The sequence below is a fragment of the Danio aesculapii genome, chromosome 10, assembly GCF_903798145.1.
Source record: "Danio aesculapii chromosome 10, fDanAes4.1, whole genome shotgun sequence".
NCBI lineage: Eukaryota > Metazoa > Chordata > Actinopteri > Cypriniformes > Danionidae > Danio > Danio aesculapii.
The window spans coordinates 37221547-37237283 of record NC_079444.1 but is presented as its reverse complement, the minus strand read 5'-3'; the positions used below and the strand labels follow the sequence as shown (position 1 = coordinate 37237283).

General features: G+C 37.9%; 1 protein-coding gene across 1 annotated transcript in view; it reads right to left on the bottom strand.

The window, feature by feature from the left end:
- The window catches only part of msi2a (musashi RNA-binding protein 2a), a 336546-nt gene that overhangs the window by 310186 nt on the left and 10623 nt on the right, over nt 1-15737 (bottom strand). Inside the window, 1 exon segment of the mRNA XM_056467211.1 lies at nt 15419-15460. Within this exon segment, the coding sequence (XP_056323186.1) occupies nt 15419-15460 (42 nt within the window).

Genomic DNA, 15737 nt, shown 5'->3' with positions numbered 1-15737 from the left:
ACGTAAAGGTAAAGTAGAGACCGTCGTGCAATAAATACTGACCTTATAATCATTGAATGTGAGGTGGTTTCACTTTCAAAATGCGGTATAAATTCATCCCCATTTCGGTGGTTTTTAATTCTTTTAAACCATTCAGGGTGCGGCTTGTTCCAATTTTACAAGGCTTCTATGTCGTTCTTGCTGTCCAGATTGCGGAAGAAATGATCGATAAAAGGTTCTGATAAACCGCTGTGACAGCTGCAGGCGCTGTGTGACGCGTATACATGCGAGGGGGAGTCAGATTTCGATACAACACTGGCACTGCTTGTTCCTCCATGTTCGCGTGCTACCTTGGAGTGGTCTCACACAGGATGTGCACGTGTGCCTCAAAACGATTTCGATATGAAAGATATTGGATAAGCCCACATCGTGTTGGGAATCATATCGATATTTCCCCAGAACTCGATATAGACCGCCCAGCCCTAGTATTAAGCAAATTAGTGTCGGTCCTTCATGTAATGGCTAAAATACTTCACAAAAAGGCAGAATCATTCATTCAAGAACCAAACACCAAACCAGAACTATGGTGAAAGAGCTGAATGAGTCAAACCAGTCCTTCTCAACATGCCTCCATGAATCTGAACGCCATAAGATATGGGAACACTGCGACGGCTTTCCTTTGATTTGACAGGGGACTTGTCAAAGACAATCACCCCGTGGCTCTGCCCAGAGCAGCCTACGATCTATTCCCATCTCTCATAGCACAAAACCCCACTGAACAACAAAAATCCCTCAGAAAAGGAATAAGTCTACGGTGAGCACATAACAAAAGCATAGAGAGGGGGGGGGGTGAGAGAAAGAGAGAGACTCCAGTTGTTTATCAGTCCCATGGTCCATCACCTTGATCTGGGTTGATCGAGCAGCTGTGTACTGGACAAAATCTTGGCTTAAACCCCCCCCGTCTCCATCTAATAACCCAAATCCAGCAGCCGGATATCAGGCTCTCTCTGTGTGCCCTCCTGACTGTGTGGAAATGTCCTGTTATTGCTGCTCTCTCTCTATTGATCGGCCATGTAATTGCTCTAAACTCTGTTTGGAGGCGCTGTCCTCCTTTCCATGTGGTGTTGGGGGCATACTGGGGTTTCTCAAACATCTCCAGCCACAAGCCACAGTCTTCCCAGAGATATTAAAGTCATAGACCGCCGCTCAGTATGATAGCACCTCTTAGAGCACAATGCCCTTCTGAAAAGTGTCTTGAGCACATGTATCTAGTCTGAGTGACTATTGAACACCAACAGCCAGTCCAATAAATCAACTGCAACACGAGCCGTTCCTGTGTGAAGGCTTAGAAGTATAGCCTTAAAGGGGGAGGAGGAAAATCATTTACACTTCATTCTCTCTTTCTTGTAATTCCAAACTCGTTGACTTTGTGTTTTCTCCAGGACATAAAAAACGTATTTTAAGAAATGTTTCGTTGGGTTTGTGTCTGCAATCTTCAAATGGGCTGTGCGATATGACTAATACACTACCTGACAAAAGTCTTGTCGCCTATTCAAGTTTAGGAACAACAAATAATAACTGTGAACTTCTAGTTGATCACTTGGGAGCAGAAGTGGCAAAGTCATGGACTGCATCTATACATCTCTGCAACATCTCAAACAACTTAAGACATCTGAATGGCAAAGAAAGCATTCTTGCAGGACCTCCCAGGGTTCATCATTCTTTGGCTTCATCTTGAATGCCTTCACTTTCATCTTACCCCAGACATGCTCAATAATGTTCATGGCTGGTGACTGGGCTGGCCAATCCTGGAGCAACCTTGACCTTCTTTGCTTCAGGAACTTGATGTGGAGGCTGAGTATGAGAAGGAGCGCTGTCCTGCTGAAGAATTTGCCCTTTCCTGTGGTTTGTAATGTAATGGGCAGCAAAATGTCTTGATTCCTCAGGGCTGTTGATGTTGCCATCCACTCTGCAGATCTCTCGCACGGCCTCCATACTGAATGTAACCCCAAACTATTTTTCCTTCACCAAACTTGACTGATTTCTGTGAGAATCTTGGGTCCATGCAGGTTCCAATAGGTCTTCTGCAGTATTTGTGATGATTGGGATGCAGTTCAAAAGATGATTCATCAGAGAAATCAACCTCTTCTGCACTTTTCCAAATGATCAACTAAAAGTCAAGTTATTATTTATTGCCCTCACAACTGGGATCGACAACAAGACTTTTGTCAGGTACTGTACATCTTTTATTGATGAAATAAGCCTATAGGTTATTTTGCAATCTCCTAAAATACTGCACATTATTAGCAATTTTTGTCATAATTTTGATGAGTGCAATCTTACACGACATGTTGGCTGAAACATAAATAATAAAATGATGAGAAAGCACAAAGTTTAAGCTTAGTGAAGGAAAAATCATGGTAGGGGTTGCATTTAGCATGGGTTCGTGCAAGAGATCCTCCACATCAAAAGTCCTGAAAGCAAAGAAGGTCAGGGTGCTCCAGGATTGGCCAGCCCAGTCACCAGATTTGAACATTATTGAAGATGGAGGCATTGAAGATGAATCCAAAGAATCTTGATGAACTCTGGAAGTCCTGCAAGAACGCTTTCTTTGCCATTCCAGATGACTTTATAATAAGTGATTTGAGTCATTGCAGAGATGTATGGATGCAGTCCTCCAAGCTCATGGGAATCATACACAATATTCATTCTGTTTCCACTGCACCATGACTTTATATTCTATACTGGACATTATTTCTGTTAAGTGATAAGACTTTTGTCTAAGCAAAGTCAGACCTTACTGTCCTAATTAAATAATTAAAAATCAAGGCATGATCATATTTTGTTTTAGTAAAATAAGTGTAATCTAGAGGCCTTTGCCTTTTTATATAAGCCACTTCTGATAGCAAATGATCAACTAGAAGTCAAGTTATTAGTTGTAGTTCTAAAACTTGGATAGGCGACAGACTTTTGTCAGGTAGTGTATACTTTAAATGCAAATTTCTGTGTCAATATAGATAAATATTAATCGAATTTACAGAAAAAGTACTATCTTGATATCATTATCAGGATATAAGCTTTCATATAGCCCAGCACAACTTAAACTATCATATTCTATGTAATATGCTTGGAACAACAACAATGAGGGAGAGAAAATGATGACAGTTGATTTTAAAGCGAACTGCCTCTTTAAGATGACTGCATCTGAAGCTATTACAAACACAAACACTTCACAATGAGAAAGACAGACAGAATCATGTACATCATGAGTCATGTTCAGACAGTTCCAAAATACATCTCCTCTAAAATAGCGCAACAACACACTGACACACACCAGATGAAAAGGCCCACAGCAAGATCACAGCAGAGGAGGAGGAGGAGATGACTACTGAAATAAAAAGGACAGACACAGAAGAAAATCAGAGAGCAACCACACAGTAACCATACAGGCAAATCTCCTATGCTTTGCTGATTTTACATTGCATGCAAATGTTGGTCCTGGAGGAGGACACAATCATAACTCAGACTGGTTAAGAGAAACACGGTAGTAGTATAACATGCCTGAATGAGACTGAAGAGTCAGCTGTCCTTCATTTTTATCTGTCTAGATTCAACTGCACACCTGTTTTCATCTCAACAGCCTTTATCGTCCTAGGACAGCAACAACCAAGAACTGTAGCATCTTATTACAGCAGAATTTTGAACACAGAGAAAGAACAATACTACAAAACATACAGCACAAAACTAATTATTAATGTCGATTTTTTTTAGGGAGATTTTTTACATATTAAAGCTAGAAGAAATAGGCTTTCCATTGAATATGATTGATGATTGATATTCCATGAGATAGGATAATATTTGGTAGAGAAAAGGGTACAAACAATCAAAGTATTGAGAAAATGGTTTTTAAAGTTGTACAAATTAAGTTCTAAGCAACGGGCAGTACAATGGCTCAGTGGTTAGCACTGTCGCCTCACAGCAAGAAGGTCGTTGGTTCAAGTCCCGGCTGGGTCAGTTGGCATTTTTGTGTGGCGTTTGTGCTCCCCGTGCTGGTGGGGTTTCCTCCAGGTGCTCCGGTTTCCCCCACAGTCCAAAGACATGCGGTGTAAGTGAATTGCGTAAACAAAATTGGCCATAGTGTATAGTGTACTTGGTTGCAAATCGAAGGGCATCTGCTGCGTAAAAAATATGCTGGAATAGTTAGCGGTTCATTGCGCTGTGGCACCCCTGATAAATAAGGGACTAAGCTGAAGGAAAATGAATATTAAGCAATGCATTTTTCTAAAAAAAAAATATGTTTTGATGTGTACAGTAGAAAATTTACAACATATATCATGGAACATGATTTTTATTCTTAAGATTTTGGCATTAATGAAAAATTGATCATTTTGACCCATTCAATGCATTTACTATTGGAAAAATATAACAGAAGAATATAATAAAATATAACAATGTCCAAGGTCACAATTATGCAGCATGCGATATTAATCAGGTTTTTTAAAAGGTCTGAAATGTGTGAAAACAGAACAACTCCATCTGCATTTTTTAGATCTATTGGCACATTTAACATCTTTAATCCATAGCCTCAGCAAATGGTCCTGAGCACGTTCACGACACTCTTGAGATCAAACTTCCTAATGCATAATGATGTATGAAATGCTGACAATCTGTGTGAAGGTAGTCTTCCCACACACATACAGTTGAAGTCAGAATTATTCGCCCCCCTTCTAGTTTTTGTTTCTTTTTTAAACATTTCCTAAACCATGTTTAACAGTATGGGAAAATTTCACAGTATGTCTGATAATAGGTTTTCTTCTGGAGAAAGTCTTATTTAGGCTAGAATAAAAGCAGTTTTTTAGTTTTTTTAAAAGCCATTTTAAGGTCATAATTATCAACCACTTTAAGCAATTTTTTTTCGAAAGTCTACAGAACAAACCATCGTTATACAATAACTTACCTAATTACCCTAACCTGCCTAGTTAACCTAATTAACCTAGTTGAGCCTTTAAATGTCACTTTAAGCTGTATAGAAGTGTCTTGTAAAATATCTAGTCAAATAAACCAGTTATTAGAAATGAGTTATTAAAACTATTATGTTTAGAAATGTTAAAAATCTTCTCAGTTAAACAGAAATGGGGGGGGGGGTAAACAGGGGGCTAATAATTTCAACTGTATGTAATCTTACTTTTTCAATATAGGTTACAGCATGCAGGACAAGCACAAGTACTATTTAATGAACGATACAGTTTGCAGAGGCTGTGGATTATAGGTAATAAAGTTGTACCTAATGTTTGGGTTCATGAACAATAATTGTTTTACTTAAGACCTTAATGTTTCACCAGGAGGTATTCATTTTGTTTTGCCTGTATGTTTTTTTTTTTTCATTGACCGTCAAAAAATGAAAACCACAATTTCAGATAAAATCTTGGATGTTCTGATGGTCATTTAATTAACATCGAATTTTCACTTTTGGCCAAACTATTTTTTAAAAGCAAACTAGTCTCCTCAAAAGTTCCACACTTGCCTGCAAACTGATCAAGCTCAATTGACCTATCACCAGGCGATCCAGCCAATCACAACGCCAATATTCTGTGTCATCGTCACAGTCTGCCATGTTGTCGGACAAGCATCAGGATACAGTAACATTGGCAATTAACCTGACAAATTAGCTCGTGTAGAACTTATAGCACAGACAGTGGGTAGACCCAGAAAGGATGGCCAATATACAATTTCATCCTTTCCCAAAACCTAGAGAAGTGAAGGAATTAGATACGTCTGTAAGAACAGATCATCCTCAATTGTCGATCAATGGCGTCGGTCACAATTACTAAATAACGACTCAAGACGGATCAACTAATCTGTTCTGTTATTGGACCAACACAGCCTGCATAACTTTAGCTTATTGAGATGTGACGTGGCAAAATAACTACCCGAGGACTGAGATGAGATGACAACCGAGATGAGCTTAAACTACATACCCTGGAGATACAGATTAACAATAAATTAAGCTTTACAGTCTTTTATAATTTCCTAGACACATCAACAGCTTTGTTTTGTTCGAGATGGCGATATTTGCATGTGTTTGTCAATTATGTTTGTGAATTAATTTGTAATATTTAATTATATTTAAATGATCCAAAATGCACATCACTATAATTGTAGGCTGGAGTTCAATCTTTTGTTTTATTTTGTTTTTTCATTACCCTTTGTATTGATATTTCACATGTCCCCTTATGTCATTTTTTTTTTTCAGAAATGATTCTCTATTTCCCTGGGGAGTGCACAAATTGATATGGCTGCCACTAAAAGCAAGTTGGACATGGAAAAGTGGGGCATTCATCTTTTCACAATTCAAATCAATTCCTGATGGATACAAAAATAAAACTTTTCACCTCGAATATTGTTTTAAAATCAGACAAAACTACGACATCGTAAAAAACAAAAGGGCTGCAAATTCTGTTTCCTGTTGAGCAAAAAAGGAAAGGCAGAAAGTGAGGTAAGGGGTTGTGTGGGACTTGAATTCTGCTGAAGTTTCTGCAGAATTGTGCAGCTGCAGATTGTGTGGTGGCCTGAGCATGATTCATCAGCACAGTGAGTCCAGCAGCCCAGAGACTGATCAGCCTGATTAGCAGAGAGCATGCTCTCGCTGTGGTGCACTGCAGGAACACATTTAAAGCAGTCCAGACCTTTAAACCCAGCTCAAGACAAGGTTACCTGAAATCCATAGCAGGTGCACCCCCAATGACAACAAAAGCCCTAGACATGGGGTGAACCATTCACTGCAGAGTGGGACGGGTCAGTCTGCTGAGCTTACAAATAAACTCTTAAAGTGATGGTTAAGCTTAAAAACTAAAACTCAGTCACGGTGCTACCATGACTTCAAGTCAAGACATACTTCTTAGGGATGCACAGTATTACCGGAATTTGATCAATTTTGCAGAAATTAGCTTGAATAATGAATCATTGGAAGTTACATTGATATAGTGTGGTGAAAAGATCATGTGTGAATGAGCCTATAATATGGGGGTCTGCAATAATACTAATATTATTAATAATAGTACTAGCAATAATATCAGATCAACAGCATGCTCATTTCTAAATTTTTGCCTGTATAGTAATTTAGATTCACTATTCCTGAATGCTGACTAAATATTGCGAAAGACACACTTTGTGTATTATAAGTGTTGGTTTTTTGCTTTTGTCTTGTGTACAGTTTTTTTTAACCTGCCTGTAGGGTCATCTTGGGTGTTGTGGTTTTTTTTATATTACTTAATAGTGAGAAGCTACTCACTATAGGGAATTAGAAAAAAAGACATCCACAAACAGGGTTCCCACTGTAAAACCCCTTTTCAAATTCTTTGACATTTACCAACTAAAACCTGAATTCTCTTGTTCTATAATAAATCACCAAGCAGAAGAGCAACCCATTTTATTGTGTGTTGTCACATTGCAGTTTAGGACAAAGTGTCAAATTTAGATTAAATTGCTTATTAAAATTGACGGTCTTGTCAGTATTTTCAATCTTAAATCAGATTTATTTTGTACATTAACATAACGGATATGCATACAGCAGTGGATATTAACATGTATCCTGTCACATTTGCCGTGCATAAAAAGTGCAAAGTTAAATGCATGCTGTGTGTGTGTGTGTGTGTGTGTGTGTGTGTGTGTGTGGGTGTGTATATATATATATATATATATATATATATATATATATATATATATATATATATATAATATATATATATATAATATATATATATATATATATATATATATATATATAATATATATATATATATAATATATATATATATATATATATATATATATATATATATGTCTCTGTGTGCTTGAAATTTGAAAGACATTTTGTGTGAATGGCTTGAATTAACTCCACAACAAATACATCAAATAATCATTGGGAAAGTTTCTAACTAGGGCTGGGCGATTAATCGAAAACTAATTGAAATCGACATTCAGAACCTATAAATCGATCAAATTTTTAAAATTACTTTTCCTATCGCATGTGGAGTCACACTTCTGCATCCAGCACAACGTATGGTTGAGCGAAACCTTCACACGTTCGCATGCCCTCTCAAAAACTGTAACTACACATCGTGACAATGCATAGCACAAGCTCTGTGATTGGTCAGCTTGGTAACGTTGATGAGTGTGGGTGCCGCGGAGAGGGCAAAAAAATTAAATAAATAAAATAATCGTTCATTAATCGTAATAGAGTTAAAATGTTCAATTAATCGAGATTTTGATTGTAGCCTAAATTGCCCAGCTCTAGTTCTTACTATAGTATAGAGATTGAGGCACACTCTCAAATGCAAGTGGGAACAGTGGGCGGGGAGAACTAGCATTAAAGGCACAGGCCACAAAAACAGCTACACTGTGTTCAGAGCAGAAAATGGTGATGTTCTGAAAGGTATAATAAATAATCTGATGGATGTTTTGAGTTGAAACTTTACAAATCTTAAATCTTGAAAAAGGGTAAAATAGGTGCCCTTTAATAAAAATAATTTCCCCGAGTTTTAGCATTAGGAGTAGATCTTTTAAAACTCCATGATATTCCAAAAATTCTACTACCAATGGGATTAGTTTAAAATACCTGAAATCTGCAAAAACCTGCATCCTGCAATGCATTACTTATTTTCAGCAAGTTCCAATCTACTTTTATACCCCAATGACTTTCATTGTCTAGACAATATCAAAATATAAACATTGCAATACATTATGCCTTCCACAGTAAAAAAAACAATGTCACTCATGTTTGGAACAACATGAGGGTAATGATGAACATTTCTATTTAGAGTGAACTATGTCTGGGTTATATTACATATTCAAATACATGCCAATTTATTTCTGGTCTTTTGCCGCTTTATTTATAGAGATAAACAAGAGGCGATGACGGGAGGAAGAGGGCGAGGGAAAAAGACCAAAAAATTATGTAAGCTGCACTCAACCTAGCTCCATCTGCGTAATAACACAGACCCTTTTGTCAGTGCTAGAACCGCTAGGCTCTGCTCCAACTGAGCTCATCTACGCTCTCCTATATCTCTTCCACAAATCATTTCACAACAGAAGCCGCGTCACCCTCCCCTCGCCACTTGTTTGGAGCAGTTACAGTCTTTTCTGCCATGAGGTGAGAGTGAGGTGTCCTGATACCGTGATCCCATCAGCTCAGCGCTGATTGATTGACTTTTCCCTCTCGATGATCCGGGCTGCCTTTGCCAGATATCGGATTGTTTCTTGTTTCCGTGAAAAAGTCGATGGGCGTCCTGTCTGCTTTGCGGTGCCATTTTTAAAGCGCGTTGCTTTTCTTAACTAAAACCCACACAAGCCAGACACACGCACTGCTGGAGGGCTGTATTTACACTTCAGGGTGTTTTCTGCCTTTTTTTTTTAAAGATGGAAACAGAACTGAGAGTTTTACTTTAGAAACTGTAACATCACGCGTGCACAAGTGCAGCTGCAGGAGGCCCATTTCTTGAGAGACATAACCGAAAAACATGACTCAAAGAGAGAGAGCAAAAGCATTGATGAAGAATCAGAGGTCACCATTCATTTATTGGTACATTTAATAGCAGAAAACCCCCTGAGTTATAAGGGAGAAAACAGAAAGACTGGAAAGTAACTTCTTATCGTGTCCCAAACAGACATGATACATAAAAGGGATTTTTCATGATAATAAGCTACTATCCAATAAAAAAAATAAATAATAAAAAAAGACATTATAAAAAGAATTTCTGTATTGACCCTGCTGAAACATATAACTCACAATGAAAAACTCAGATTATTTACCATATGTAATCTTAAAATCTGTTTGTAATGTGACTAAAACAAGTGTGCTTTAGAGTAAAGGTCCCGGCCATTAGATCGGCCCCTGGGGGCTGGCTGCAGCAAGTCATAAAGCCCGCCTACTCAGTGTTAACGAATGAGACTTAAGCCCAAATTTAAAAAAATAAAAATTACACTCGCAATAAAATGATAAGGAGTTGTTCAGCAGTTAACTATACTTTGACCTACAAGATCTGATGGAATACTGTTTATTCGGTAAGGTCAGGGTTTTATCGGGCTTTATTATTAGTTTGCTGATACACGCCTAGCCATGACGGGGAAAATACAGGTGATCGCTATCTAGCAGTAATTGTCTTATGGGAAATAATAATTAGGAAGACAAAACTAATGTTAGCTGATCTCCTGTAACGTTATTTGAACTTGATTTACAGGACGTCTCTGACATTGAGTTTCGGCAGGTTGAGTTAATCAACTGACTTTGCGGTTATAAAACATTAAAGTTCTATATCCCGAATCTTGTATAACAAATAGAAGTGTAAATGTTAGATACTATTTATATACATTTACCAATGGCTTTTATTTGAAAACTCCAAATAAACATTAAAATGAATGTAAATTCCTCTTTGCCAGATATTAACGCATCGAATAAACCAAATGAAAACTATAAACAATATACAAGCGATGTTGCAGCAGCTGATAAACATCAGTTGATGTATTAATAAGTTTATTGTACAAATTGACAAGGATTTTTTTTTTAATGGCGCAGGGATGGGGATGTGTAAATATCCTGTTGATATTTAGAAATTTTCTGTGTATCTCTTTAAACGTACGATTTTTCCAGCATAGTAAATCGTTATCTATGGTGTGCAAATTTTGGGTCCTGTTGACTGCTAATTAAAAATAATTATACAGTAGTGCGCCGACACATGCACTCACGGCGACCAGAGTTAGATTCCCACCTCGTGGTCTTATGCCGATCCTTCCCCTCTCTCTGCACCCCATGCTTTTCTGTCAATACTCTTTACTGTCCTGTCCATTAAAGGTGAAAACCCCGAAAAACGAAAAGACTTCAAACGGTTTGTTTTATTTTTCAAGATTTGAAGTGACCTATCTGCTGCTGCTTTCAGTAGTATGGCAATAAATGTAATATGAAATGGTGTTCAAACTCACATTATTAGCATTTATCACTGAATAAAGAACATGAGGTGTACCTGAGCTGATAAAAGTTAGTTTATCCTGTTTTTCAGCTCCAAGAAATAGAAGCCGCTGCTAAAATATAAATTTCAGGTGTTGGTTAGAAGAAAAACTCCTTGCTTTTATTTAAAACATGGTTTAAATCAGCCTTCAGCCTCGGCAGTCAGGCACACTGCTGTTGGCTTCATCCATCTGGCAACCTGCGCTTGCACTTGTTTTGAACCGAGAGTGCAAACTTATTTCACCTTTATTGACAAAGACTTTCATCAAAGATTGTAAAGCGACAATATCTAATTAATATGTACTTCATTAAATGGAGTGCAGTTTACTTGCTGAGAGAACCTGTCTTCATGTGCAAGGATATAGTTTAAAAAAAAATATATAAAACATGCTGTCACGTTAAAATCTGATTCTGTTCAATCGTATTTCTATGTTACTTACTTAACCAGACAGAACAGAAACACAGTAAGACACCCGAGCTAAATATAAAAGCTATATTATAATACAGTACTCAAATTCAGCCTCCAACCACAATCAATTCAAGCTGCAATGACTCCCTGTTGCTAAAACATAAAGAAAATCTGCAAGAGAATGATTTTAATGGAGTCGGCTCTGCTGAATAAATTGGTCAAAAAGTTTAAGCAAATTAATAAAAACTCAAAGTTATGTTCAAATCGCTGCATGGTAAAGTATATTTTCACAACAGAGTTTGGTTGAAACGCCTGTATTTTAAAAGGTTTCACACCCTATAGGAAACACTGAACTTTCCTGGACCTCTGTTCTTTTTAAAGCTAGAAATGACCTTAAAAACCGAAGTACTTCTAAACGGTCATCTTCTACAGCAGCACACACAAGTTCTAGTAATCAGTGACAACTTAAAGCTGAGTGGCAGTTCTCAGTACATTCTAATGAGGCAGACAGGAAACCGTTAATCACGCTGGTCACCTCTTCTGAAGAGACTCCAGACTAGCTTCCATTTCCATAACAAGCTTTCAAAACTCTTAACTACACAAGAGGCCGCAGTCCCACTGGCAATTAAAATCATGTTGGGACACGCCATGATTTGTTGTGATATCGCAGTGTGACACAACGCCGTCAACAAATGCTGGCTGGGAAAATTCTCAGGAGATAACGGTCACTCAACGGTCAACTCATTTTGAAGACTAATGTTTGCAGTAAAAGACAGAATAGACAGTCTTGCATGTTATGCAGACATTCTCGGGAGCTGTTTGCTCGTCAATGTTTTCAGCCAAAAACGGGAACTTTATGCATTTTGCCTGTTCAATTTGCCTGTTCATTTACAGCAGCAATTTGAATTGAAAACCTGTAAATCTGATCAATCTAGTGCAAAATAAATGCAATAAACACATTGAACACAGCACGTTCTACTAAGAATGTAACAATAATAAATATTTTTAGTGCAAATATAATGCATGACGAGATATTTCATAATAACATAACATTAAAGACAATGGCTAATGCAGACTCACTAGCTGCGTTTCAATCCACTCAATCCAAAAAAAAACTGGATGGAAACGCCAAGATGCGCATTAATCTTGAAAATGTGCATAATAAAATTAGTAGGATACACTTTTTATCCACTAGGAAAAAAAATGTGCATAACCTACGACGTAAACGCATTTACCGAATAATTTCATGTAGATTTTCATGTAGATCTTTTGATAACAAAAATCCCCGAAAAGTGACAGGTATGTTTTGGTGGACGATGGGGTCAGAACACTTTTAAAATTGATGACCATCCTTGGTGGGAAAACATTGGCGGAAAGTGCAAATCTTTCAAGAACCGTGAGAGGATGACTCTAAAAGGATATCCCAAACCATGGATTATTTTGTGTAATAAATGGAAGAGCCTTAAGCAAAAATACAGGCTGATGCAAGTTATTATATACGAAAAAAACTTTCGTATATCTTTCGCATATATTTTCTTTTGATATTTGTCGGCAGTTTATCAGAAAGTGACGATTTTGTGTATCTGTCAGCAGACTGCAAGACGGGTGAATATGAAGAGGGCGTAACTTGTAGTAAAGGCGTAACTTGCAGTTATCGAGATGTCGCTGTGACATGGTTCAAGGGGATGTCACAAGTTGTTGGCAAGATGGCAGAAATACTTTCCAGAACATTTTCAGCAAATTTTTTCATGCGTTTTCTCCAAATTCATCCACAACCTATTAATTTTACATATTATATTCATTTAGCAACTCTACTCACTGACTTCATCCATTTTGTCTTGACAGTTAGCCAACTCAGGGTTGCCCCCTGTGGTTACAAATAACAGCTATAATAGGGAGTGAGTCATCTATGAAAGCCACAACTCCTGTCGTTTCGTAAGTGCACAGCAAAGTAGGTTATTCACGTTAATTATTATGATGGTTAGGTTTAGGACTGTGGTAGATGTACACGTTATTAACGGTGATGGTTGGGTTTAGGATTGTGGTAGGCGTACACGTTAATAACTGTGACAATTGGATTTAGGGTTGAGGAAGGTGTCCATGTTAATAACCATGATAGTTGGGTTTAGGACTGGTAAGTGTACACGTTAATAACTGTAATGGGTACAGTGCCATCTTGCTGAAAACATAGTTTTCACATGTGGGTCTCAATAACTTCAAGTTACGCCTCTACTACAAGTTACGGCACCTTCATGTTACACCCCTGTTTTGCAGTCCGCAGACCGACCTTACTTGCCATGTAGATCAAGTCAACAATCATGTGATCTGTGCAGCGCAACTAGTCAACATTAATCAAAAAGTGTAATGGTAGAGCATTAATGTCGACCAATCAACTAATCTGTGCAACCCCCTAATGTAAACACTCGAAAACAAGTGACAATGACAATGTCATGCATTCGAATATTACATGTTTAGAAACATACACACCAGCACTGAGCCACCGATGGCAAAACATCACTTTGTTACAGGTGCTGTTTACTAACAAGGTAACAGCGCCAAATATTGGCCTGGCATGTTTAATACAGCAATTTTGTGGATCTATAAATGTACACTGTTTTTGAAAATGTCATGTAAATGTAATTTTTTGAAAATTTGTGAAAATTTATGTGAAAAAAAGTACAATTTATTTTGGATTTTAAAAAAAAAAATGTAGCCTCAGACATGACAATTTCAAAAAACCCATCTGAAATAACATCACTGATGACATCATGACTCAAAGCAGAATTCCACTGCTTAAGTCTCATTAAAGCCACCACACCCATTCATAAATCTAATACAAACAACACCGATGACATTTCTCCAAACCACCATACAAACTTCACTCTGCAATAACACAGAACATCTACAAAGAGTCCATAAACAACATAAGAGCCACAATCATGTTACAAAAAAATCCTCTTATTCTCCAGCGGACATGGACCTCACACTGAGAAATAAACACAGGCACCACCGTTTCAGCAGAGTGCAGGCAAGATGTGTGACAAGAACGATTAGCTGACTGCTTGCGGTCTAAAATCAATTTTACATGCAAAAAAAAAAAAGCCAGTGCAATGCCAATAGATCTGCCTTAATCCTATTGCCTTAAGATCCCTTAAAATCCGTGTTCTCTGCTTCACACTAAAATAAATACAGTTCTTTCTGCACTTATGCACTTTGCTTTTTTACGTTTGCTTACAAAATAACACTACAGAAGTGTATTAGCCTTTATCTGCCTTTGTGGTAGAAGAAAAAAGGCACTGAAAATGGTACAGGAGAGAGAGAGAAACCTGTCTGTGTCTCCCTGAAATTGACAATTCAGTTCTCATAACCTGCCGTCTGCAGGGGAGTTCATATTGTTTAGGGGGTCCACCAAAAAAAACAAACGTTAAAAAAATAACAGTGCTGCCTTGGAGCAAAATGTATTTTCTTTGTTTCAACAGGAATCTAGGGACCGGAGGAGGTGGGGGGAACGTCTGAGCCGTTCTTGATGTTGCAAAAGAAAAGGTTAAGAGACCAAAACCAGCAAATAAGGAAGGGGAAGGAACTGTCTGGAAATTTTGGAAATGCATGCCAGCAGATTTCGAAGACATGCCCTGGATCAGAGCACTTTCCTCCTGTCTGAAACCTGAGCCATTCAGCTAAGAAAAAAGTCATCTGTGAGGCACTCAAAACCAAGAAAAAAAAAAGAACAAAAATCCATTATCGATCTGTGTTTGTTGTGGGACAGAAAAGAAGGAACCTGGCAGAGTGGACAGCAGCACTTGGGCGGACACTCTGAGCTTCAGACCAATTTACAGAGCAAAGAGGAAGAACTGCATTAGCACAAAAGAGACCAACACACTGTCACTTAATCAAGAGCACTACCCACAAATCCCTGCAAATCACTTCAGATGGACACACGCATCACTGACCGCACTACAATGCATAGGTCTGCAGCACAAAACAAAACATTTAAAAAGCAAAAACAGCAAAAGCTTGGAAAGTCTGACCTTGGGTTGAGCACGTCGAGGAAAGGCGACCTTAGGATCAATCTGTGCACAAACAGAGAAAGAAAGAGAGATGATGATGATGAGAAAAGAAAGCAAAGTCATATTTGAATGCAGTTACCCAGAGCTAAATTCATTACAATAAAGCCTTTCACACTTTGAGAAATTATCAACGCCATCGAGCTATGGAATGAAAAATTACGAGCATGGATGGGCCACACTAGAAGGATGACATTAACTCTTTGGCTTGTCATCTTGTTAATTTGAGTTTGTGCTCCATCTGCCGAAGGTGTGCAGACAGAAAGAATTATCAGAGAAACTA